General features: G+C 38.1%; 2 protein-coding genes across 5 annotated transcripts in view; one reads left to right on the top strand and one right to left on the bottom strand.

Moving 5' to 3' along the window:
* PCCA (propionyl-CoA carboxylase subunit alpha) overlaps window positions 1-10116 on the top strand; it is a 243730-nt gene extending 233614 nt beyond the window's left edge. Inside the window, exons 23-24 of the mRNA XM_039337756.1 lie at window positions 6592-6669; window positions 8755-10116. Of these exons, the coding sequence (XP_039193690.1) occupies window positions 6592-6669; window positions 8755-8823 (147 nt within the window). The 3' untranslated portion in view covers window positions 8824-10116. The remainder of the gene's footprint in view (window positions 1-6591; window positions 6670-8754) is intronic.
* The window catches only part of GGACT (gamma-glutamylamine cyclotransferase), a 35327-nt gene that overhangs the window by 6044 nt on the left and 1443 nt on the right, over window positions 1-27840 (bottom strand). Inside the window, exons 2-3 of one of the 4 annotated variants that reach the window (XM_039337760.1) lie at window positions 21831-22295; window positions 10627-12213 (exon numbers count right to left, since the gene is read on the bottom strand). The exons of 1 other annotated variant lie outside the window; for it this stretch is intronic. In XM_039337760.1, coding sequence (XP_039193694.1) covers window positions 11723-12196 — 474 coding nt within the window. In that variant the 5' untranslated portion in view covers window positions 12197-12213; window positions 21831-22295 and the 3' untranslated portion in view covers window positions 10627-11722. Of the gene's footprint in view, window positions 1-10626; window positions 12214-21830; window positions 22296-27840 lie in introns of those variants that run through there. 2 more of the 4 variants (XM_039337761.1, XM_039337759.1) reach the window with 2 other exon arrangements.

Raw genomic sequence — 27840 nt, 5'->3', positions numbered from 1 at the left:
CCAAAATAAAAACACACAGCAGCTTGTAAATATGTGGAGAGTGTGTGCATATATGTGTGTGTGTTATACGTGTATACATGCTTACAATCATACATATTTCAGTGCAGGTGCTATACTAATGCAATATAATTTCCCCCTATAAATGGGGTTTCCTTGTTTTCAAAGAGCCCATACATTTGGTTAGAAAATAAAAGCAAATACTCTGATTTCTGTAGACAAAAGAACCCATCTTTAGCAAACATGGCCTTTTAGCAATCAGAGTATGCTCAAAATATTTCTAAAATTGTATCCCCTTATTTATTCCCTCTGGCTGTTAAACTAACCCAGCCTCCCAAAGGGAACCCTGGACATTTCTAGAACCTCTGGGAACAGTTGTGTTTTGGATAAGTGGGGGTACAATGATTGGTACTTATTGCTGTCAGGGGAACATCTCTGACCTTTGGTTAATCAAGGGTCAGAAAATCAGGGATGCGCTCCACTGAAATTCATTCCTTAAAGGAGTATGGCGTAAAAAGTTTAATAATCATCTGTCAAGCATTGTTAATTGCTGCTAATTATATTTTCAACCTGGTAGCACCTGTTTCCGAATTAATAGGTATGGGAGAAATAACAGTAAGTACTTTTTTTTATATGGATTTGAACAATGTCAGGGCTACAGTTAGACAACATAATACCAAGAAATCACTAAGGGAAAAATTCAAGGATGAACAGTAGCCAAAACAATTGGGTGGTTGCAAAAAGGGACAGGATGTTAATATAATAAACATGATGTTTAAAACTAGGATGGATTAAAAAAAACTTTTATTTTTTTTATTAAGCCCAAACACACACTCCTTTGTCTCACCTTTTTGTCTGAGAATGCTGTGTAAATATTTTGATCGCAGTGAATAAATTACTTTGCAATCAGAATTTGTCGCTGTTTTCAAATAACTATAGCTTGTAAGTATATGATTTAATTTTTTCAGCTACCATTGATCCCAACATGGCTGTGAGAATGTTAAGAGCAGTCGCTCTTTTCACACAATTTCTTCTGTGTTCAGACCGAAGATGATACTAAAATGAAATTCCAACTATGACTTTGCCTTGCTCGGATCCAAAGTCTTGCCTTTTCTTATGCACAATTGTTTAAAGTTACCTGTGACTATTTCCAACATTAAGAATCTTTCTAAAATATAGAGGCCTTTTGAAAATGAAATGGCAGCATTTTCAGTTTTGCAGACAAGTCGGTGAGGTGGATATTGATCCATCTTTTTCTGGAACCCCGGCGCGCCAGAAAGTGATACAGTAGAAAGTCCTTGTAAGTCTTCTGAACCTTCTGTCTAATTTGGCAGAAAAAAAACAATGTAGGGCAACAAAAGAATAATCTTATAGCGTAAGAAATCTCCATCCCGCCCCCCTCCTCCATCCTCACTTACAAAAAAAAGGCTTAATTTTTTTTCAGCTCCACACAATGATTTGATGCTCACTCTTGCATTGAAACAGTTGCTGTCGTAAGAGGCAGGAAACAATTTTCTTTTAATTGCTGAAATGATTCGGAAGTGCTTCGTGTGCTGCTTCTGTGCAGCAGATGCTGTGCATTAATTGGCCTGTGCAGGACTGACCCAGGCTTCCTTATAGCAGACCCAATACTAGGCACAGGGTTTAAATAGCTTATTTATTATTTTGAGGAAGCTGGCAAACATGGTATGTTCTTGTATGTGCTGTATTTCATGGTCTGCTGTTCCAATGTCAGGAGAGTTTCCAGCCCTGGTAATGTATTAGCAGCAGGTCATCTGTAAATAGCATCCATCAGAAGCCTTTTTCCCTCCCCCCCAGCCCCCCCATCCAGATATACCAATGACTGATGAACCTGTCTTTTGTATGAATGTTTAGCACAGTAGAAAGCCATATGCCACTGGCACAGTTTCCTGTGCAGGCTTTCCAGTGGCTAGAGAGTGGCAGGGTGGGGTGGGATTGGGGAATTGTCTTCTTGCTTTCGCATTCTGTCATTTATAAGCAGTTTGCCTTTTCAAAATGGTTCCAGATTTTGTGAATGCGTGCATCTCATTGACGCTGCAAAAAGTGGGATTTGGGGTTACCTAAAGGCAATTTGACTTTTTTCTCATTGTGTTCTTTAGCCAGGATATTAGGGCTTGTCCTTAATAGGAAATCTTGTTTTGTAACTCCCCGTCTGTTCTAAGCAGACCTCTCCCCATTAGAAGGTCCTCCCTTGTGTGGGAGGACCACAGCTGTTACCGCAAATCTCATCCAGTAACTGTATAACCCCCCATTTTGTGGTTCTGAAGGATGAAATTGAGAAATGGAATACGGTGCACTCATCCTTTACCTCTCCAATTTTAGACCCTTGCACATCATTTTCATGCTTTTATTCCAAATCAAACTACATTAGTGAGCAACACCTCTCTCGGGCTCAATGTGTAGCATCAAAGACCCCTTTTTACATTGCTGACATTTTATTTTATTTCTTCCCTAAAGGGTGGGTGACTTCATCGTCTCAAAATCTGGGCTGCTTCTTCAAGGTTTCGTAGCTGATTCAAAAGAGAGAAAAGATGAAGTATTTTCAAATAGAATTTCCACAAAGCAAACAAAGCTATAGCTTAAATGCTACAAAAGGAAAATACAAAGCTTACAGTCTGACTTAAGACATTTCCATTTCTTTAAATCTTTGTGAGAGAAGTGGATCTATCTCGTTATGATGGAATATTGGGGCTTTAATAGAAATAAATGGATGAAATCATTAGCACAACAAAGCAAATGATAAGCTTGAAGATAAAAGTCTCCGGGGAAAGAGTTCTCTGAAAATAAATAGGACTTGATAGATTTCCATATCATTTATAACTTCCCTTAATTACACTTGGAAGACTTGCCAGTAAAACTGGAAAATTGGCAGCCTATATCCATTATAGCAATTTTGCCAACCATGGCAAGCAGCTGGCTTTACTGGATTTTATTTCCCATCACTCACAATTAATCATCAGCTGAAACTCTTCAAAACATAGCAATACTGTGTGACATTTGGGGCTTCTTAAAATGCTAAAATCTGCTGAGTAAATGGGCCGAGGTTTCTTTCCTTCAAGCTAACTCCTTTTGGTGCGAGGCAGACTGCTGCTTAATGAATGCCACTTTGATAATCACAGGCGAATGTGAACCTTGACCTGGTGTCAAAGGAGAGGATGCAGCAAGCTGGGCGAAAGATACGAGAGTCAGATCTCCAAACTTTACACCAATTAGACAGAGTGGAGAAATACATCAGGGCCGATTGGTTTTATCAAAAAGACTTGCAAGGCTTGTGACTATTTTGTAAGCCTTACATTGAAGATACCCTGTCACAATAATTAAGTCTTGATGACTCACAGAGGTAATAGGGAAGTGGGCCAGGCTCACAAAAAATGGTCTGAGACCTCATTGTACCTCTAAATGTCCATAGAAAGACCATTAGCAATCTTTTATTGTTATTCTTTTTTGTACACAAACTGTGTACTTCCAGTTTTGAAAAACGATTTATTCAAGAAGCCCTGCCATATTTTAATTCTTTTTGCAGAAGCCTCAAGGCTGTACAAATCCTCAGTTTAAGCCCACATTTTGTTTTCTATTGCTAAAATGAACAGGAATTTGAAGAATTGATGCAACACACCGTTGAATCTGATGTTATACCTCATTTTAGAATGAAATATTAAATAATATTTTTTACATTTATCTTTAATCCCAGCACTTTAGATTCTGTTTCTTCTGAATATATATATATATATATATATATATATATATATATATATATATATATGAAATTGCATTTTCTTTTTTTAAATTTGCCTTTTTTAGAAATCAAAGAATATAAGGCTGTAATTGGTATTGGTGAATAAATCTTTTGGATTATACTTGATAAATTCCTTTCCCCACTTCAAACCTTCATTAAAACCACAACTGATATATAAAGACACATTTTAATCAGAAGTGGATTTAATTAATATAAACTATTTGATATAACTTGTACACATATACTTTTATGGCAGCTCAATCTCTTTGGAAAAGTTACTAGATTTTTAAAAGCTGAACTTAATCCTTAAATGATGAAAGAGGATATTTTAGAGATCCCTTAACATATTCATTTTCCAGCTTAAATAATACAGGCAGGCAAAAAGATACACACAATTATGCAGTGAAAGAAACTGAACAAAGCCCTAGAGAATGAATGAAGTAGGAAATTGTGAGATATTGGGGACTAATTTTAGGATTTGCTGTTTTGCAACACAGTAGGAAGGAAAGATTATAAAGGATTGACATAAAGAACAATTATTAAATGTGGTTGCTTTAAGTGACACTTTCCACGAAAACCATTTTAAACAAATTAACTATTATTAGAAGTAAAGCCAGTGTTCAAAGAGTGGGTATCTATGGAAATACAGTTTTTTCCTCCCTTAAGGTAGAAAGTTAAATAGGTGAGTTTATCTCTAAAGATTTTCAACTCCTTTTTGCTCTTTTTCCAGATACAGATTTCTTTTAGAATTCTTCTTTATTTGAGAACTCCACCACAAAATACCGAAGAGCTCAGTTTTAAAAGACAACCATGATTTAATACACAAAAATAGGACTGCCTTAAAATATATAAATAAGAACAAATTTGTTCTTATTTTTACCCACAACATAATTCTCCCATGGAATAGAGGGTGTTAATTCAGTAGGAAGATCTGTGCTGTCCTGCCCATATATTTAGCAAATTCACACAGACCTTTCAATCTTAAAGAGAAAAATCATGCCTATATTTCCAGGGGAGATGGCTTATTATAGTGTAATATTCTGGCTTGGAAAACATACCGATTGGTCCTCTACAGAGGTCAATTTCACATATAACTAATGTTCCATTAGGATATCATATTCATGTAGGCTATAGTATTACCCCCAATATGAGGTGAATATTTGTTTCAGTTTATATACATTTGACAAAAGGTTCTATGGTTTCCTAGTCATGTATATATTGAATTCTGTGTACATCATGTATGATAGTGTAGATGAAAAGATGGACAACAAGGAAATGCATGGAAGGACCATGATCTTTTGTGTATAAAGCCTTGCAGCTAATGTATTACTCTTCAAGGACTCAGCAAATGTGAGGATGGAATTTATAGTCTTTTTTGTATGTAAAACAAATGATGAGAAAATCCTAAATATTAACCTTTGCCCATGTTGAACTATATTAATACAGCATCTCTTCAACTGGTAGATAATAACTGAAGTCACATGGTCACATGATTGCTTGCAAACTTTTGTTGAGAACTCACAGAAATAAGATGACTGAATGCCCAGGGCCATTATGTAAACAAAGCATCATTTTAGATTAGCAAATGGCAGATTTTTTTTAAAAAAAGAATCCCTTACAAAGAGATGAATATTTAACTTTTGTACCATAAATTGATTTTACATATGACAGGAGTATTGTTTCTTAATATATTTCATTTTTTTCTTTAGGATCAGAATCTGAAAGAATCATAACTGTAAATTTCAAACACAATTGAAAAATGTAATATCATAGTAGGACAACTGCAGGTTATAAATGTAAAATGTGTAAATGGAAAGAAGGTACAAAAATAGTAAGAAACCTTGAAAAATATAAACAATTTAGAGAAATTTCACTAATTTGCACCTTTCTCCCTGATGTTTTAAATGCTCTACACAGGAGAAAAATTAAGCAATATAAGCCCACACCTGCTCATAAGTATATCGTTTGATATAGTGCAGCTCTGAATTTGATTTTCTGATTTTGTATGATACCTAGAATAATTTCAGGATTGAAATTAAAGTTAGTTTTCTTTATAATGTACAATTTTGTAATCAGAATTTTATCTAAAGCTGTAGATGGTGGTTCTTCAGTACCATTTGTTTACTGCACATATGCATTAATTGAAACTGATTATATTTAAATTTCTACTTATTCAAATAAAAATTTAGCCATGATTTACTGATTAATTTCATTGAATTTTCCTTAAATATTATTAAACAAAATAAGCATTAAAAATTGGCAGGTAGGCTGATTTTTTTTATTACCTTAACCCAGGGGTAGGCAACCTTGGCTCTTTTATGACTTGTGGACTTCAGTTCCCAGAATTCCTGAGCCAGCATGCCTATCCTTGCCATAACCTTATTAATTCACCTGGTATTTGAGATCATTTTATGGAAGAACCTTAAGCCATTGCCGACAGGGTTTTGGAAGCAGTGTTATAAAATCTCCAAGGCAAATGGGAATGCTCTTTTGCTTTATATTCTCTTTATATTCCACCTCCTCAATCCACTTCAGAATCTTGTTGGTCCCGAGTGGATGGTGTGGTCCATACTCTCTTCTTCAGAAGCAGTTGCTTTTGAAGAGAATATTAGAGAAAAATACTCTCATATTTCAGCCATGATGTTTAATTGTTTTAAGGAAACAACGTGTTCAATCTCCTTCATAGCTACAGGTAAATGGAATTGCATTATGGATTGTTAGCTGCCTGCTTTCCTCTACTAGCAGGCTCCAAACAGAATCACTTTATTAATTTTCTTAAAGAATGAAACAGTTTGATGGTATATTTTTATTTTTTTAACATCTATTGCTTTTACCAGGTTGCAGTTGGTCAAGAAATTTGTGCGATTGAAGCTATGAAAATGCAGAACAGTTTGCCTGCTGGTAAAACTGGCAAGGTATGTCTTAGTTACACTCTTATAATCCTTGACAGGTTGAATATAACCCTATTGAAAGAAAGAAAGGATTACTCAGAAAATCTGGCATTACAGGGTATTATACTGAGATTTTAGTGGTATACCAGGACTTAGACTACCAAAATGTTTAATGTCACAATTTAATAGCAACAGTGTTGTTCCTGGAGTGTTCCAGCTAGGTCAGTGGTTCTCAACCTGTGGGTCGGGACCCCATTTGGGGTCGAACGACCATTTCACAGGGGTCGCAAAACAACGCAGTCTGCCATTTTTTCCCCTTTTCCTTAGCTGTGCTACTCCCTTTTATTCTATTGGCTTTTGAAAGCCAATAGAATAGACTCTCTTGAGTAGCGTCTAATTCTATTGGCTTTCAAAAGCCAATAGGAATTGTCCAGGCTGTCTCTGCCCTGCTGAGCCCGCCAAAAGTCCCATTCTGCAAACGGTGCTGCACCAGTTGAGTAGTCCTCGACTTATGACCGGTTGGGGGTCGCAGCATTAAAAAGGTTGAGAACCACTGAGCTAGGTGATCTTGAGCCAGTCACTCTCGGGTCCAATCCACTGCATGGGGAGGTGGTTGTAGGGAAAACAGGACTAGGAAATTGTGTTGGATATGTTCACTGCCTCAAGCTATTTGTAAAAACAATCACGGTGGGATACAAATAAACAAATAAAATAATAAAAATAAAATATAAACCACTACAGGCAGACCTCGACTTATGACCACAACTGAGCCCAAACTTTGTGTTCCTAAGCAAGGCAATTGCTATATGAGTTTTGCCATGTTATGACCTTTTTTTACCACAGTTGTTAAGTAAATTACTGCAGTTGTTAATGAATTGTGTGGTCACTGAGCGAATCTGGCTTCCCCCGTCAAATTTGCTTATCGAATGACATCTGGGAAGGCTGCAAATGGTGATCACAGGGCCCCGGGAGAGGGCAGCTGCCCTAAGTACATCCCAGTTGCCAAATGGCCAATTTTGATCAAGGGACCACAGAGGTGCTGCCATGATCATTAAGTAAGAAAAAAGTCACTTTTTTCAATGCCGTGGTAACTGAACGGTCACTAAACAAATGCTTGGAAATCGAGGACTTAACTATGTTACATGCGAGATTCTAGATAAGCTTTTTCCAGCCTTCATTTTGGTCATGCCCCATTATGTCCCACAAAGTGTGTGTTGATCTATCTTTTGCAAAGCCAAACTTTTATGTATTCTGCACATGGGAAAACGTGTGCATTCATAGAACTGGAATGAGGTCATTCCTTGCTTGCTACAACTGGACTAGCATATTTTGTTTGTGCTAGATTTATGTCCTGACTTTTCTTCATAACCTCAGCAAACATTTCCATGTTCATTCAGAACACTAAAAGGAATGTTTAGGATTGTAAGGTACGCAGCGATGTAAATTGATCTAATTAATAAATAATAAAGATAGCAGAATTATGGAATCTCAGATACTGCCATGAGCTTAGAAAAGCCACAACTAAAACCAAGAAAAGGTGGAAAAGGCCATATGGGCTACCCCATAGAGCTTCTTGCATCCTTCTTTCTACAGAATGGTAGAACAGATCAGAAAATTATATATAGTGTCAAAGACTATATAGTCATGTATTGATGCAGTGCTTGGGTAAAAATGAAAACATGCAAAGTGTACAGAACTTGTTTAAAGTTCTTCCAAAGGACACTTTTTTAAGGTATCAATAATTTCATGTTTGTTTATATATTTGATATGGGGTTGACTATGCATGAGCTTAGGAGCATATACCCATTTGCAAGGGACTTCGTGCAGGGCAATGCCATGAGCGATGCAACCCTCCAAATCTATTCCTTGAGAATCTGAGGCTGTCACTTCTTCAAAAATACACACATCAACAAGGGGCTTCATACATACAGACATACGTACATACATACACCTCCCCCCACACATATACAAAAGACACTTTGACTAGGAAGGGTAATTGGGCAAAGCCGCTCCAATCATTGGCAGAGTCTATTCTCTAGGTATAACTAATTGCAATTTAGAAATAAAAATGTGTTTAGAACCAATGTATTTTTTGTGTGTGTGTTGCAGGTGAAAGCAGTATACTGCAAAATTGGTGATACTGTTGCGGAAGGAGATAAACTTGCAGAATTGGAATAAATAATTTCTTTCTAAAGTTATAACAGTCGGAGCTGCCTATTTTATGGTCAACCAGAAATTAAAATGAATGTTTATGAAAGCAAAAGAGTTATGTAAACTCAACTATTGCTATACCTTTTTACAAACAACAGAACAAAAATGCATTTAGTTGATTTAGGTCATCTTTCATAATTTAAATTAACATTTTCCTGAAACTCCCCTTCACTCCATTATAAATATTTGTATATATGAAATTTGTAATTCTTTTCATTAAATCTATTTACATGGATAAAATTAATACAATCAACATTTTGGCATATAAACTATGTGTAATGTTTAAAGTTTTTAAGATTGTGTGTGTGTGTGTGGATGTGTGTGCATATATATGAGATTGAAAATATTTTCTCAGAGCAACTTTTATGTTTGACTATAGAACAACAGTTGTTGGCATTATGAGACTAGCTGAGAGGCCTTCCCTTCAGTCCAAGAAAAGACAAAATTGAGCTATTTTGACACCTTTCAAATGTTATCAGATTCATATACAGAGATGAAGAATGCAGATGAAATTTTTGATCAAGTAGCTTATCAGAGAGCTATTAAGGTAGCAGATGTAAAGTACAAAGAGTCAAGTTGCAGTTAATCAGATTTATTGCTTATACACACACACACACACACACACACACACAGGAATCTAATCAATTAACATCATCACTAAATTGGCAGTAGATAAGAATTAAGGGAATGCCAGATACTGATTATTCTGTCCGATGTTGTGAATTGCCCAATCTCCACCAGTCCTGTAAACTGTTCAAAGTAATTTTTTTCTATGAACAATCCCTTTTTATTGAAATCAAAGTGCTTAATCTGAATGGACGGACTGAGCTTAATCTATTTTTTGCTGACTGAAAAACCTGTACAGGAAGGAAGACACGTGAAATGAGCTTTCTTATTTCTGGATTGTAATTTGGGAGAGAGAAAAAAAAAAGAAAAAAAAAAAGGAAAATAAGTGATTAAAAAAATACAAAAAGAAAAAAAACCTTTAACTAGTGTTAAAACCAGATATGTTTACTAAACATGTTAATCTATTATTTTAACCTAGACGTAACCTTTCATTTTAAAGGTTTTCAACAATTAAGTTGTTCTCTAGTTTTACCTTTCAACTATTTTGCTAGTTTTTTTCTCTTGCAAACATGCGTAAAAAGGGAAAGAGATCACAAATGCAAATAATTTGGTATTTTGTAATTTGAGTCTTGAATTGTTCTGTAGTGTTAAGCAAAGTTTATTCTTGCTTGATACTAAATAAACTTTTGAAAGGAAAAAAAAAGAATTAAGGGAATTCAGGAGGGGCTGAACTTGGACTGCTTGTGGGTATGTAGACTCCAAGCTGGTTCCTCTCTTGACTCTGCTCCAGGCTCTGCCTCTCCTTCCCTTACAGCAGATGAAAAGGCAACGTACTATTGTCCTCTGTTCTCATACTGTACCATTTTTATAAAAATGAGTAAAGGAAGGTTAGGTGTACAGGAAACCCTGTTTATGCTTAAATTGAATACAAGTAATCCTCGACTTACAACAGTTCGTTTAACGACCATTCAAACTTACAGTGGAACTGAAAAAAATGACATGACCATTTCCCACGCTTCCAACAGTTGCAGCATCCCCACGGTCATGCGATCAAAATTCAGATCTTGACAACTGACTCATATTTATGATGATGGAAGTACTGCGGGGTGACATGATCCCCTTTTGTAAGCTTCTGACAAGCAAAGTCAATGGGGAAGCCAGAGTCACTTAACATCCATGTTACTAACAACTACAGTCACTCACTTAACAACTATGGCAAGAAACATCATAAAATGGGGGCAAAACTCACTTAGCAGATGTTTCATTTAGCAACATAAATTTTGGGCTCAATTGTGGTCATAAGTCGAGGACTACCTGTATTTTTATTCAGCTATAGATTTATTTTAGCACTTGTGAATTTGCCACATTTAAAAAATGAAAGAGACTACATGTTTCAGGTCCTATAACTCTAGAATAGTGATTTTTGACAATATCAAAATCCATGAATTCTGAAAGTTTTGAACATATTACCTTATTATTTGAAACCAGTAGTAATATAAGAATTTTGTCAGTTTTTAACTCATTGGTACTATACAATTAATAATTTTAAGAAGGTTCATATTAAGAAAACCAGCATGATGTATGAAAATTATACATTGCAAGAAGTCAGTGACAAAAAAGAAATGGGTATATCACTGATATAAAAATCTTATGCATTGATGGTAAAAATGCAAAATATTGATGATTCAGAACTTTCAACCAACAATAAGTAATACAGTTTTAAATAGCTGAAGAAGACATTAGGAGGCAATTTATATATAATAAAATCAATAGCTGAGTAAGAAATACAGTATTCATTAACCAAAAATGGGCCCTAAGGAATGAAAATATAAGGCCTATTATCACTTTTGCCTCCTCTTCCATTCATGCCGTTCCCCCATTCATTGTGGGAGGTGATATGACTACCTGAATATTGGTAGTATTCTAACATAATTGAAATATTTAAATTACCCTGTTTAACCTTAGCAAGACAAATGTTTCGTTTCATAAGTGCTGGCATTCATATCATTCTTTCATCATCCTGTTCATTTGGAAGTCATTGGAAAGCAGATCGTTGGATTCTGAAGGCATCTCTCTGTTGTTCAATGGATTCCCCCATTCTCCCTTGGTCCATTTTTGGCTGGTATGGAAGTTTTACTTGCACACGCCCACAAATAGTCTTCTAGATGAAGTTTAAAACCAAGTTCAATTATATTCTGAAGAGGTAAATTAGGACTGCATTTTAGTATAAAATAGTAAAGATGTTCTTCAATATCTGGGTAGGTGTTCATAGCTGGAAGCATTGTTTGATTTTCCACTTTTATTCTCTGCTTTCTCGTAAGACGTAGGAAAGATTATGCTTCCCAAAAGAATCATAGTTATCATAGTAAGGGAGATGCATCCATTCTGGCTGATAAGTAGTAGTACTATACACATAACATTCCAGAATGTTTTTAATTGGTGATATTCTTTCAGATGTGCTACTTTTATTTTCCCACTCAAGTACCTCAACTTTTGCTGGAGTACGCTGATACATGTTTGGGCATCCTTCAAATTCATCAAGGAATTGCAACATCTGATCATCAACAAAATATATTTCTCCAGTGACACGGTGCCCCTTTCCCGGATTATTCAGCAAATAAGGAATATTGTATTTGCCTGCAATCACTAGTGGGTATTTCTCCACTGTAAGTCCTCTGCCCTGGAATTGGGATGTCCCATGAACCCCATTTATCATGTGGGGATAGTTTGGCTGGCCTTTCTTTAGTGTTCCATAGACAAACACCCGGACCATTTTTCCAACTGAGGGGACTGAAAGAAAGCAAGAAAATATTGATTTTTGCATTTAATTCTCTGTCAGCAGTAAATGCACTTGCTTAAAACAAGCCAAGGGTATAAACTGCTATTTCTCACATTTGTGTTAAAATTTCCAAAAGCTTTTCACTACAGTGAACATAATGAGTAGTTGATTATTGTTGTGGATACTAGACAACTTCCTAGTTGTAATAAGTTTGTTTATAACGTTCTAGTGCAGTGGTTCTCAACCTTTTTAATGCTGCGACCCCAACCGGTCGTAAGTCGAGGACTACCCAACTGGTCATAAATCGAGGACTACCCAACCGGTCGTAAGTCAAGGACTTTCCCTGCCTGGGAGCACCACGCATGTGTGGTGCCGCCCCCTGCGCCGGCCGAGGTATAGCTGGCAAGCGGCAGAGACGGAGCAGGCCGACCACCGGCTGGGCCACCAGCTGGCCCAGCCCAAGGGAGGTAAGGCACCCGCCGGGCCCCACGCGTGCCAGCAACCCTCCCTGCGCCCGCCGGCCTCCCACCCCCTGGCCCTCTTTTACTTACATTTTTAGTAGTTGCTCAGCAGGGAGGGGTCCAGACAGCTCGCCTTCGCTGCAGACAACTTGCAGCACCATTTGCAGAATGGGACTTTTGGCGGGCTCAGCAGGGCAGAGACAGCCTGGACAATTCCTATTGGCTTTTGAAAGCCAATAGAATTAGACTCTATTCAAGAGAGTCTATTCTATTGGCTTTCAAAAGCCAATAGAATAAAAGGGAGTAGCACAGCTAAGGAAAAGGGGAAAAAAATGGTGGAATGCGTTGTTTGGCGACCCCCGTGAAATGGTCGTTCGACCCCAAAGGGGTCGCAACCCACAGGTTGAGAACCGCTGTTCTAGTGGGTCCTGCAACTGCCCAAAAAAGTCTTATGAATTGGGTTAAGCAGCCATGTATGTGATTCCAGTGCTTTCTGTACCTACACTTTCTCCCTGCAATCAGGTAACTGTGCCCAGTTGAGAATGGTTTAGCACGTTCCTCCAAATAAACCACTTATTACAAACAGTTATTAAAGATCTTTAAATTCCTAGTCTCTACAAATATTCATCAAAAGAATTTTGACATCTCAGCAAAGATCAGGACAATTTGAAGAACTTATGTCTGCAGAATCATAACTGTGCCTTTACATAATTAAATGGAACAAAGAAAAAAAAACAAGAAGAAAAAGCAAAATAATAAAGAAATTGAGATATAAGAGCTTTTCATACTTTTTTAAAATAAAGGTCAACAGTTATAATAAATAGTGAGCCAGTTTGGTCTAATGGGCACCAGGCTAGAAAACAGGAGACTTGAGTCCAATTTCCACCTTAGGCATTAAAGCCAGTTAGGTGACTTTGGGCCAGTTAGTCTCATCCCAACTCACATTACAGGGAATGTGTATTTCTTGTGAGGAAAATAGGAGGAAGGAGTAGTATGTATGTTTGTCACCTTATTTATAAAAATAATAAAGATGGAATTTAAAAATAAATCTAAAAAAGTAAATTATCTGATTGTGATCCTCCAGACATAATTTACGTCTGTAAACAGTTTGTTCAGAGATTGCAAGTTATATCAGGTCTTCAGTCCACTAGCCATTTGGGGTCATTTATCTTTTCAGTATTGAAGGATGAAAGGGAAGATAGACACATAGGTTAGCTGTCTTTCTCTACACAAGAAAATGCATGGAATAACAGGGCTCCATATACTTTTCACATACAGAAGATTAAGGGATGTAACATCTGGTGACCTCTTGAGGTGCATTTTCATCCATAAGTGAAACAAGTTTTCTAATACTTCTAAGCATAGAGAGCACTTGCCTACCAAGTCACCAAGAGTCAGACATGACTGAATGGTGAAATATCAATACTTCAAATAAAGAATGCAAAATGTGTTTTGAGCAATGCTGAACCTAGTTCAGCCACTGAGATTATTTGTCAGTGAATTTAACAAGACATATTGTTTTTAATAGAGAAGAAAATGCCACTAACAGAAATAGGGGTTGACTTTCATCTTCTCTGTGGGTATATTATATCCCACGTTCAAAGCAGCTTTTCTAACACAAAAAAGAAAAGCCCTTATATTTATTAAAGTCACAAGATCCAGTAATATCCCCCTTTCTCTCCAGTGGTTTTGTTTAACTAAAGCTCAATATATCTGATGCTTTCAGGATTTTGCTCTGCCAAAAATTGTCCAGGAAAGACCATATCTGCTTTTCTAGCACAACAATGTAATCTCTAATTATCAGGTGCAGAATAGCCTTTCTCAGGCTAATGTCCTCTAAATATGTTAGACTATAACCCATCCCATTAGCCCAGATGGCAGTGATAACTATAATAATTGTATTCAACCATCTGGAGGCTAGTAGGGCAGTAAAAGGTAATGGAGATACTTTGAAACAGTGGTGTCCAACCTTGGCAACTTTAAGACTTGTGGATTTCAACTCCCAGAATTCCCAAGCCAATATGGTTAAGCCTGGCTGGCTGGGGAATTCTGGCAATTGAAGTCCACAGGACTTAAAAGTTGCCAAGATTGGAGAGCCCTGCTTTAAATGGTGGACAGTGCACCTGAACCTGCGCTTAATTACACTTCTTCCAAATCCTTTTTTTCTGCTCTCATTCATTTGTTAGAACATGTGTTGTGTATTGCAATTGTCTGAACTAAAATTGGCCTTCTAATGGTCCAAAATGCTTATAAGTGGCAATGAAACAAATTAACCAAGCAAAATGAACAACCAACCAAACCCAGAACAATATTTTTAGATATTTTTAGTCTCTGGAGCTGCATCTTTCCTCCTAATAAAAAACTTGGTTTGCACATGTATGCACTTAGGTGTCAGTTAACTGCATGGAGAAGGTTATGCATATCTTGGGAAGATGTTTATATATATATGTCAGTTTACGGCTATATAACTGTGAAAGGAGATTAATTTTTGTAACTATGCATATTGATAGACATGGAGTTTACCTTAGTCCTGGATGTACCCTTAGGCTAAAACGTAATTTTTTTGGCCCCATTTAATGAATTCTTATGCCTTTCAAACTATAATTCTCAGAAATCTTTAGGAAAACATATGAAAATTTATGCTATGTAAGACTTTAGAATACAGTGATTATTAATGTAGGCCAGTAGTAGGATTCAAATATGTGAACAACCGCTTCTCTGTGTGGATGCTGCTTCCAGAAGTCCATTCTGGGCCTGGGCAACAACAAATTAGCTACCAGTTCTGCCGAAGTGGTACAAACCGGCTGAAATCCCACCATTGATGTAGGCCCAAGTTGACAATGACAAAGCCAAAGTAGCAAACAGCATAGAAGACCACACTATAGCAACTGCCTTTGATCAGGGTCTTCTCAACCTACATTCAACATATTTATTCATTTTGTTTCTCCCCTTCTCAAATTTCATCTCATAAAAGAGTCTGGAAGTTTCTAGCAGAGTATGAAAGTATCAATCTGTTCCCTAGTTCCTTAGCCATGAAGTCATTAACAGAAGAATATTCCCTTTAGTTCTAGTGATATTCTAGTGCAGTGATGGCAAACCTTTTAGAGACTGAGTGCCCAAATACTGGCCCCACCCCCCACTCCGCTCCCTTCCCTGCCACTCCACCCCACCCCACATGCTCCACCTCTGTTCTGCCCCTGCACCACCTGCCCGCAGGGCCACTCACCACCTCCACGGCCTGCTGCAGATTGCCCAGGTGGCCCAGCAGTGCCATGGCAACCACGCCCTCCGCCCACGCCCCCAGCATCACCTGCGCATGACAGGCCATGAGTGCGGAGCCTTGTCCCCACTGCCCAACTGCCATGTCCTTGGTTGTGCTGCTCCGTGTGGGCTGCGCTCAGGGGCGACTCTCCTCCAGGGGGGTTGCTGGTGAGAAGGGGGCCGTGAGGGAAGGTGGGGCTGGGGCAATGGTGTATGTGCCCACAGAAAAGGCTCTGAGTGCCGCCTCTGGCACTCGTGCCATAGGTTCGCCACCACTGTTCTAGTGATATTCTCACTAGTTGAAAACCAAGGCAGTATAATGATGATGCCTTCTTTTCAAGACATTATAATGATTTGATCTGTTTCATAAACATTTAGCTTATTTACATTTAACCTTCTTCCAAAATATTTCTCTTTTTTCCTCTCATGAAATAGTTCAGGGGTGTTATATTCTTCCACAAAGATAAGAATTTAATGATGGTTGTTTTTGTTTTGGAACAAAAATATCATTATTTTTCAGATAGTGATTTGAGTAAGAAATGCAGACCCTTCAGGAAGAAATTTTTGCCCACCGAGGACTGAAAAAGAATCAGAGTTATATGTGCAATCACTTCCCATTTGGGACTCCTGTTCACTTTGAATTCTAAATGGGAAAATTGTAAAACAAATTGTTCACAATCAAGAGGTCATTTGCCAGAGTAAGTATAAAAAAAGGAATTAAAAATGTACACTGAAATCTTCATATCTGTTTGCAAATCTTCATATCTGTTTACATTATGCAATTTCTTCATTGGGAACATGAAGGTTTTTTTTCCTCCCCCCAAAAAGCAGAAGAAAGCTTCATCTTCACGTATCATAAAGAAATGAAGCCCTGGTTATTTCTGTTACAGAACTGATTCCAAGAGGCAAAAAAGTCTCCAAGGCTTTGCTTAAATATGGGAATATAGTTTCCCTTTTAGATCGCAATTATTGGCAATCTATTTTATAGAAGTAAATAGCCGGTCAGGAAATTAAAACTTAAAATAAGACCAATGTTTGTAGCAGAAATCCTTCAGTTACCTGCTCAGCCTTCCCATTCCCTGGCTCAGGAATTCTGGGAGTTGAAGTCCACGAGTCATAAAAGAGCTAAGGTTACCTACCCCTGCCCTAGTTGCTTTGAATTCTGAGACCAAGCATACAAGATGAATATGGGTTGTACACATAACCACAATGCTCAGCAGCTTCTCTTCCATTCTTGAAATGTTCACAATCAGACTGGTGTCCTGGTATAGCAGAAGCAGGACACCACTTTGTGAAATATGCCAGAGCTTAAGAAAAAGGGGGACGTGATAGATACTTTGTTCTTGCTGCTGTGTCATTCAGGCATCAAAAGAGAGATGAAATGACCAGGAAATATCCAGCTGTAAGAGGCCAGAAGACTCAATATGGGTATGACTTCAGGTTGTTCATGGGTTCTGAGGAGTGCCTATTTGTCTTGGCAATATTTTTGGAAATGGTTTGCCCATAGCTCAGGAAATGTGATGGCCCAAGGTCACCCAGCTGGCTTTGTGGCTAAAGGAACTCATGATCTCCTGGTTCTATACTGGTACCATAACCGCTACACCAAACTGGCTCTCAGAGGGGAGTTTAGGACTGTTGTTTTGTGGGGCGGGGTTCTTGTTAGAATTTGAGTGGGAGTCATTTAACTCTACTTTAAAACACAGTTAAATTATGATTTAAATAATAGGAATTTCATGGTCAAATGCTGGTCAAATATTGATTTAAGTGACCTCACAGAATATTGGTTTCTCTCACAGATGTGATTTCACAACAGAATTCTGATCTGGATTTTATGCCACAGATATTCATTTTATTGCCCTCTACAAATCAAAACAAAAATATAAAAAAATGAAACACCACAATGGGAAATCAAGTACTGAAATATATGTTACATTTTAATTGCACTGTTTAGCTTAGATCAGGCATGTCAAACTCGCGATGTCACATGACGTTGCGCAACGTATCGGGCCGGTTTTGCCATTGCCGGCAATGGGGTGGGCGCGGCTTCCATGTGACGCATCTGGCCTGCGGGCCAGCAGTTTGACACCCCTGGCTTAGATGTTCAGGCAGCATCTTCCCGGTGGTGTTTAATTAATGGGGAATTACATGCAAGTACTGGTAACAATCCCGTAGCCTTATGTGTGCATGACTTTGGTTGTTTCAGGACCATCTCTGGTCTTCTTTGGTGATTTAGCTTTGGCTTGGATGCAGAAAAAGCAACAATCATATTCTGTTTTCCCTTCAATGGAAAACCAACCAGCTCATGTTCCCCCCCCCCACAGCTACCGCTGATTCTGGGTAGTAGTGGGTGGGGAGAAGAAGCGTGGCATCTGGAGCTTCTTCTGCCTTCTTTCTCTTTTGCATGGAGCAAAGCAGGGGATCCTGGTGCTTCCCATCCCAAGCAACCTTCTGCCTCCTGTTCCTTGGGCTAATCTGCAGGCATTGTTTAAAACAGATTTCTCCCCCCAGTCATTGCTGTATCCTGCAATCACGATTTCAGCTATTGGAAAAAAAAATTCCAGGTGGCCAAATTGCTTGCAATTGTATCTTTTTGTGCAAAAGGATACCATGCTGTTGTTGTTAACCAGATTAATGTACACAAATGTGGATGTTAACTTTTCTATTGCTCCAGGATTGTGATTGGGTTTTTTTTTTTTTTTTTTGGATGCTTTATTGTTTTAACTGTTTTATAGTTTTAGAATGGTACACTGCCTAGAGTTACTTGGCTTGAAAGGGTAGTTTATAGAAATAGAATAATAAAATTAAATAAATAAAACAATCACTTCACCTCTATTGAAAGGCTAATTATTCATCTTGTGGCAAGAGGAAATAACAATAGCTGGTGCTTAATTTTATACAATGATAGTAAAAAAAAAAACTGGGCAGCATAAATAAAATATGTAACAGCAGAGATAGTTGTGTCCTAATTTGTATTCTAAAGAAAAAAGTTGGCAACTACAGTATTTAACTAGTTCTGACTAGTCAGAAATTAGGCCTCACAATATACTTCAGGACAAAACAACTTATTGAAAAGATTCTGTCATGAAATATTCATACTTCAGCCATTAAAGTTTAATATCCTGGGAAAATGAGTGAAATCTATGTGTCATTTTTTTCAAGTAATTTCTTTTAACTACAACTGACAGCCTATCCAACTGCTGGTAAGGCTTATTTACCTGAGGAAGGAAAAGTAACAATAATTTAAAAAGTGAAATGGAGTACATTGGGGTGGAGGAGGGAACAAATTAAAATAATTGAAAAACTTTAATTAGGATCATTCATTCAGACCTGTTAGGATGCATTTTATTTCAAGCTACTAATTCAGTAATTCCTCTTAAGAGTATTGAAGCGGATTAATAGCAGCTGTAACTAGTCAACAGCAGAGCATGTTTTTGCTTTTATTATTTTTTCTTTTATTAAAACTTTTATTAAAAATTGCAGCTAATTTATTTATAAATACACTGTTAGTGGGGAACTAATATAACATCCCGGAACCATCCCTGAAGTGATAGAAAGTCTGTTGTTTTGATGCAAAAGCTAGACTCTAAGAGATGCTATAAGGCACTAATGGGGAAATGAGCTGTCACTGAATCCTGCCAGAGACACTGGAGGACAAGCTGTCCACTCATTGTTTGGTTTCTCCTGGATTTTTTTTCTTGTTTTGCAAAAATGTAATGCAGTACTAGGAAATGCCCGTGTTTAGCATAATAGCTGTTACTGAATCACTGCAGTGTTACATTTTCCACATTTTTCTGCCATTATTTGGGAATCAAGCAGAGTGAACTAACTTAAATCCAAAGGACTTAAAAGACTGATGTAAATCTACATTTATTCATCCCCAGAAGAAACCTCAGATTTAAACTTGACTGATCTGTCAATCAGGCTAGCGTACTGTAGATATTTAATAATATTGCAAGCATAAAAATGATAATTTACAATATAATACAAGACTTTCTAGCAAGAATATTGGCACAATATTTTGGATTGTAGTTTTTAAAATTTTGCTTATATCAAACGAAGAGCAATATATTAGCAAAAAGGCTCAGATTTTTTGTTCTCTGCCTCTATTTCCTCACTCAGCCAAACCAAATACACCATGTCCAGCAAAAATTAAAAAAAAAATAACAGCCATCAATAACCAAGAGCTAGAAATTTGATGTGATAAGCCAGTGTTAGCGAACCTATGGCATGCGTGCCAGAGGCGGTACTTGGAGTCCTCTCTGTGGGCACACGTACCATTGCCCCAGCCTTGCCTCCCCTCACGACCTCCTCACCAGCAGCCCCCCTGAAGGAGAGTCGCCCCCGAATGTGGCCCACATGGAGCAGCGCAGACAAGGATATGGCAGCCAGGCAGAGTAGACAAGACTCTACCCTCACGCCCCATCCCGCACAGTTGATGCTGCGGGGCATAGGCAGAGGGCGTGGCTGCCATGGCGCTGCTGGGCTGCCTGGGCAATCTGCAGTGGGCCCTGGAGGTGGTGAGTGGCCCTGCAGGCAGGCAGGGTGGGGGACAGGGGGGCAGAGCAGGGGGTGGAATGGGGGCGGGGCCAGTTTTTGGGCACTTGGTCTCTAAAAGGTTTGCCATCACTCTGATAAGCTGTCTTTCATAAGATAAAAGCTGAAATGGACATACTTTCATATGATTTTGTTATTCAGTTTTATAAGAATATCCAGGGATTGGCTGGTCGCTTATATCACTGGTCGCTTATAAATGAGCGCTTTATAGATCATAAAGCACGTTATGTCCTGCCAACTCCCTCCCCCCACTGCATTTCTGGAACTTGGTGACTGGTTCCCCTTTATGACCACTTGTACCGGTCATATAACTGTGGTTTATTATTATTATTATTATTTAAAAAAAACAATTTCTGGATTTTTTTTATTTCTGAAAAAAATAATGCTCATTTGGAAGAATGGGTTTGCACTTACTATTATTATTTATTAAATGTTTGCTGCCCATCTCACCGAGATGTTCACTTAATGACTGCAGATTTGCTTAACTGCCACATAAAAAGCATTGTAAAATTGAAGCTGGTGATGTGGGTGCAACTTATGACCGTTATCGATTGTGGTCGTCGTCTAGGAATACCTGTATATGTGTCCTGTGGTTGCAGCCAGACAAAGCAGAAACACCAGCATCTCTCTGTCCTATTTTTTTTTCTTAAACCAAGTAATCAAAGGGAAATTATTTAAATTTTAAATTATTAAAATATGCCCCATATGAGATACATAGGAAATCCCTAGATCCGTTGGGCAGAAGATGAAGTACTGATGGCTCTATAAAGATCCCAATTCACCCATTTTTACTGTGTTGCAACACAGTATCTTAGTTTTCTATCTTTTTTTTTTAAACTACTTTCTCTGGGAGAAAAAAAAAAAGTGTTCACTGTTGGCTCAGTGACCAGATATAGTTACATATTAATTCTTTAGAAGTTCCTGAAAACTGTAGGAAACAGGTGAAAAAACAAAATGCCTTGAACTTTAAACCTGAGCCCAGTCTGTTTGAATAAAGCGAGTTTTAAGGTCACTCTTCACTCAGTGCTAACTTTCAAGACGGACCCACATGCAGAAGAGACTCCTGGGACCGCATCCTGTTGGCTCTTTGATGCTTTCATTTTGTAACTTGCTATTTTCTTTAGAGGCAGACAACGGGCTTCCTGGTTGGGGCAGCCGCTGCCCAACCTTACCAAATATCTCAGAAGCGTTTATGGCAAAACACCTTTCTTACATTAGCCAGGGAGGCACCAGTGGAAACCACAGCTCCTTTGAAATCAAAAGGTTAGGGCCTTCTCTCAGCGGTTGTCCACTGTGAAACTATGAAATCCCGGTTTGTGAAAACAAACAGCGTTACAACTATCGAACAATACCTGTGAGAATGCTTTGTATTTGACTTCACAGACAGATTAAGGATTCAGTTATTTGAATTTCATTTGAAACAGGACCACTGTTTACGTGCAGCTGTCTTTTAAAGGTCAAGAAGCCTCTGAAGAAACGAAGGAAGGTATGAAATCATTTTTAAACATACATATCTGAAAGGTACGCAAGGCTTGCTGCTGAATCTCACAAAATTCTAGAATCAAATGACATCCTCTTCCTCTCTAAATTCCCAAATGGCTGGTGATCTGTAACATCCCGGTGGTATGTTCATAGTCTTCCATGAACCAAAACACTCCAATACCTGTTTTTAAGAATGAATGCAAACTCCTGCTTGAAACATGAGTCAGGCACAGGAGTGTATAAATGGCCTTCCTTCCACACTGAAGTTGCAAGCAGCATGCTCCACTTCAGCACTGGGCTAACATATAGGCATGAAATGAAACCCAGCGAGTAATCTAGAATTAACAGAGAATACGTCACAATACTTCACAAATAGTTGTGAAGATTAATTGGAAATTCTAAGCAGCATTGACTGCTTCACTGTAAAAAAATGCTTGTGATAAATATAAAATGTATTTATTATTAAATTTATCCACATTGACGCTAGGCGGCAATCATCAATATACTTCTATTGAGACTAGTCCAGACTACCTTGTGCCTGCTAATAGATAACCATAAGATGAAGTAATATAACAGGTATTTCTTCACAATTATTAAACAAACAGAAATGTTTAAACCTGAAAAAAGATAAGATTACCAACTGTTATCTACATGGTAGTTAGTACACATGTGTGTGTTCCTTTATAGGTAGTATTAGAAATTAGTAATCAGTGAATTACTAATTACAGAACCCAAACAAGTGCAGCTCATAGAGCAATGGGCATACAGATAGTCCTCAATTTACTATAATTGAGCCTGGAATTATAGTTGTAAGCTGTGCTGGTTATTAAGGGACTAACCCGATTTTATGACTTTTGTTTGCAGTGGTCATTAAGCAAATCCATAATTGCAATCAGCATTTTTTGCTGGAAACTGAAAATAAGCGCCAGTTTCCAGCAAAAAAAGAAAATCACAAATTATGGTCACATGACTGCGGATATCAGAATTTTGAATCTGAGTCATAAGCACTTTTCTTGGGCTTGGTTGATAAGCAACTGGTCATAATGTTAAGACTATTTGTATTGCAGCATGCTTATTACTGCCCATGCTTACAGACTAGCTGTAGCTTCTGAGTGATCTTCAAGAGCAGCCCCAAGTAACTGCATTTGCAATAATCTATTCTTTAGATGCCTAGGACATTACTGACCATATGAAGGGCCTTTTGATTCAGAAATGGGTACAACTGGCACATAAGATGAACCTTTGCAAAGATCCTTTCTCCATTGGCTGCCATCTGCTTTTCATGCAGAAGCCGCGAGTCCAAAATTATTCCAAATTGTGCACCAGTCTTGAATAGGAAAGTGTAACTGAATCCAAAACTAAAGATGGAGACTCCCCAGCTGGGATTGAGCCTATGTCTGTCCCTTCCCAGCCGAATCCACACAGCCTCCAGGAACTGGGACAGGACATCAATAACATCATTTACAAGGCCTGAGGCTAAGTTATATAATTGAACATTATCACCATACTCAATCCAACAGATGATCTCACCCAGCAGTTTCATGGTGATGTGGAATAGCAGGGAGAACATGCCTAACTAAAACCATCCTGGTTTTGTCACAAGTCATCAAAAGCACAACCAATTCAGTCTCTGTACTAAACGCTGACATGAAACAAGTCCAAATAATCTGCTTTCTTCAGGTTCTCTAGAGCTGAAGCCTGACCTCCTCTATAAAAGGGGACGCTGAATGATACTTGTCCAGGTGTCAACCTCAGGCTGAAAAGCCCATCCAAAGCAGAACACCAGAACCATTGTGTCCTCTAATGATTATTGTATTGAGGATATACAAACCGGTAGGGTTAAAAGAAAGCTAACTCTGAGGAAATGGTAGGAAGCAGTTAATTAAAAGGATGGAACTTTCCCTCCCCTCTCTGACAGGTTCGGGTCACATTGTCTAATATATTGTTCAGTAATTATTATGAGAAGAAATTTTAGTTTGCCAAAACAACTCTTCAATGGCTCCAACTCTCACACTGATAAGGACACCTGTGGATTCAGAATTCTCCCCTCTCTGTCTCCCACACTGTTGACAAGTTAGAAGCATGTAGTGGTCCTGAAGACCGTAAGTTTGCAGGTTGATACCAGGACTGTTGGGTCCAGTGTCTCCTTGAGGAGAGGGTGTACCAACAAGCTCTTTCTAGGCTAAAGGGACTATATCGTCTTTCCTTAAAGAATTTAAGTGGTGTTCCCCTTAAGACATTGTATGATCCTAATTACAGGTCATCTCTTGCATGACTTTCACCCCTCAGAAGGGACCTGGATCTAACAAACAGGTAGCTGAGCTAAGAGACTGGAGAACCCTCTTTACTTCCTCAGGAAACACAGGACTACACTCACTCCAAATAACTAACTACATAAGGCCTTGCCCATCCGAGTCCAACTCTGAGCGAATTTGAACAACTCTTATCTGTCAAATATGAGAATATTCCTCACAGTGACCCTGCAGTTCATCCTTTCCCAGTAGGATCGGATTGCCCTAAACCAGAAACTGGATGATGGGCAACTGCAGATGGTCCAAGAAATAAGGATGTTTCACTCCATTGTCAGCAAAATGTAATCCCAAATATGGGTTCTTATGCTCAATCTGATTTACTCTTCATCTTTCTTCAACAGCACAAGACTCTTCTACATTTTTGTTCATGGTTATCATGATAATTGATAGAATTCGTATAAATCTTTGTTATACAGGTCTACTATAAATGTTTTGAGCTGGAGGGAAAGTTAGGCTACAATTCCTAAAAAAAAAACAAACAGTTTTGAACAACTTAAAAATGTTATTTTTTAACACTCAGTGAATTAAAATAGAATGTTTTCAGTTAAGGCAAAAAATTAGCAACAATTCAGAAGTAACATTTTCAAAAACAAACATTTTTTTTTAAAAAAATGTTTATTTTGAAAAGAAAACTTCTCTGCAGGTAAATTTTATATTACAATTCAGTAATTCCTTTTGTGTTTTGCTTTCACCCTCCTTGGTATTAATATCAAAAAATGACTGACTGCACTTGTAAAGTTTTGCAGATTTTTTAATATATTTATAGCATTATAGGGCAAATGTACAAAAAATGTATCTCCCCAAGTCACTCTTTTATATGACTTACTAGTTCAAACTAAAGGGATTTGGCTCAGCATTTTTTCATGAATATATATGGCATTTTGAGCCCTGTAATCCTCCATAGATAAATACTAGATAGGTACTACGTGATGGCCAACAATTTTCTCTGATTTGCTCAAAACAGGCTAAAAGGAGACATTACTATCACAATTCTAAACATGCATTCAATGGTTCATATTTCTAGGAACCCTCTATCCTTAAACAAAAGGATCAGCAATTTATTCCAGAGTATAATACTCAATGGCAAAAGGTTCCTTAGTATAGTTTGTCTTTCCAGGAAGCAAGGTAGAGAACAAAATAGGTATGTTAAATATTGAAGACATTTTATATGATAAATGATGATATAAATATATGTAGCCTAAAGTGTACTTCATTAGATTCTCTGGTAAAATGAACTCATGCCTGCATAAATTCATTCTGCACTGCAAGTTCTTTGGAGTAATAGAAAGCATTTCATCTTAGGGTTCATCTGATGTACAGCAAAACCAGTTAGTATTATTAGGATAAGCCACAAAATATTTCACTCAGCTATTCCCTTCCACTTTCACACAGTTGTTAAAAGGAGCTCAGAAGTATTTATTCTATTTTAGGTTAGGAAGCCAAATTACACCTAATCCATTTATTTGATTTGTTTGCTGCCCCTGTCGACTCTGGGTGGCTTAGAAACATTAAAAACTAATAAAACCATGAACAATAAATATTCCTAATGACAGTAACAAATTACAGTTAGAAAGATGGAAAGAAGCAGGATGCATGTGGGAGGGGAAGTGGGGTCTTCCCTTAATCCACCATCACACACACACCCATTGAGGCAACTGGCATAGCCAGCTCTTCAGGCCCTTATGGATGAGGATGGGAATGGATCTCCCCTTATAGGTAAGGGCAGGTGCCACAGCAGAAAAGGCTCTTTTCCTGGACTGCGCCAGCTGAAATTACTTGACCAATGAAACCCACAGCATTCTCCTTCTGCCAGCATGAGTGGGGGAGATCAGTCTCATTGGGATGTGAAAGTCCCTCAGATAACCCAGACCCGTGCCACGAAGAGTTTTAAAGGTGATGACCAACACCTTGAATTGTACATCTTCATCAACGATTTGGACGAGGGGATAGATGGGGAACTCATCAAATTTGCAGACGATACCAAGCTGGCAGGAATAGCCAACACTCCAGAAGACAGGCTTAAGATACAGAAGGATCTGGACAGACTTGAACACTGGGCACTATCTAACAAAATGAAATTCAATGGTGAAAAAAGCAAGGTTCTACATTTAGGCAAGAAAAATCAAATGCACAGCTATAGTATAGGGGGTACCTTGCTCAATAGTAGTAACTGTGAGAGGGACCTCGGAGTCCTAGTGGACAATCACCTAAATATGAGCCAGCAGTGTGCTGCAGCTGCCAAAAAGGCCAATACAGTGCTAGGCTGCATTAACAGAGGGATAGAATCAAGATCATGTGAGGTGTTAATACCACTTTACAATGCCTTGATACGGCCACACTTGGAATACTGCATTTTGGTCATCACGATGTAAAAAAGATGTTGAGACTCTAGAAAGAGTACAAAGATGATTAGGGGACTGGAGGCTAAAGCATATAAGGAATGGCTGCTGGAATTGGGTATGTCTAGTTTAATAAAGAGAAGGACAAGGGGGGAGGCATGATAGCAGTGTTCCAATATCTCAGGGGCTGCCACAAAGAGGGAGCCAAGCTATTTTCCAAAGCGCCTGAAGGCAGGACAAAAAGCAATGGGTAGAAACTAATCAATGAGAGAAGCAAACTAGAACTAAGGAGAAACTTCCTGATAGTTAGAAGAAGCGGTATGCTCCAACCCTGGAAGTTTTTAAGAAGAGACTGGACAGCCATTTGTCCAAAATGGTATAGGTTTCCTGCCTGAGCAGAGGGTTGGACTAGATGACCTCCAAGGTCCCTTCCAACTTTACTACTACTACTACTACTACTACTACTACTACTACTACTACTACTACTACCTGGAAGCAAACCGGGAGCCAGTGCAGCTTATGGAACACTGATATAACATGGCCCATTCTAGGGCCCCCAAAGACTGCCCACACCGCTGCACTCTGCAGAGTTTAATATTTCTTAATATTAAATTCTGATCAGTGGAAAGAAAGCAGCTTTAAATTAGAATGTATTCTAATTCCTCCCCAAAAGGAAATGCTCATGATCAGCAACAGATGGTGTTAATATTTATATGTACAGTAAATGAATGCAATATATTTTTGTAAAAAATGTAATAAAGTTGCAAATATAGTTCTCAGCTAAAGACTCATTGCACATGCTAGTTGTGGAGAGATACTAGCCATTGCACATGCTAGATGTGGGGACATATTAGCCATTGCACATGCCAGATGTGGGCAGATACTAGCCATTGCACATGCTAGATGTGGGGAACTATTAGTCATTGCACATGCTAGATGTGGGGAGATAGTAGCCATTGAACATGCTAGATTAGGAGAGATACTAGCTATAGTTTCATAAACCAAAAATGGCTGGGATTATACAACCCATTTATTGTAGATCACAATAGCTTGTTTATCACCACATAGCATGTGAAAAACCCTACATCACAACTTATAGTACATGAACCCCACCATAAGCAAAATAGAACCTTGACATCTATTTATGTATGTAAAAAAGATAAAATATATCTTGTTCTCAAAAGACATTGTCTAGAACAGCCCATTTGAAACATTCTTTTGTATGGAAT

The sequence above is a fragment of the Crotalus tigris genome, unplaced genomic scaffold (genome assembly GCF_016545835.1).
Source record: "Crotalus tigris isolate CLP2741 ecotype Arizona unplaced genomic scaffold, ASM1654583v1 scf7180000017685.4511686, whole genome shotgun sequence".
NCBI lineage: Eukaryota > Metazoa > Chordata > Lepidosauria > Squamata > Viperidae > Crotalus > Crotalus tigris.
This window is presented reverse-complemented; position numbering and strand designations above follow the sequence as displayed.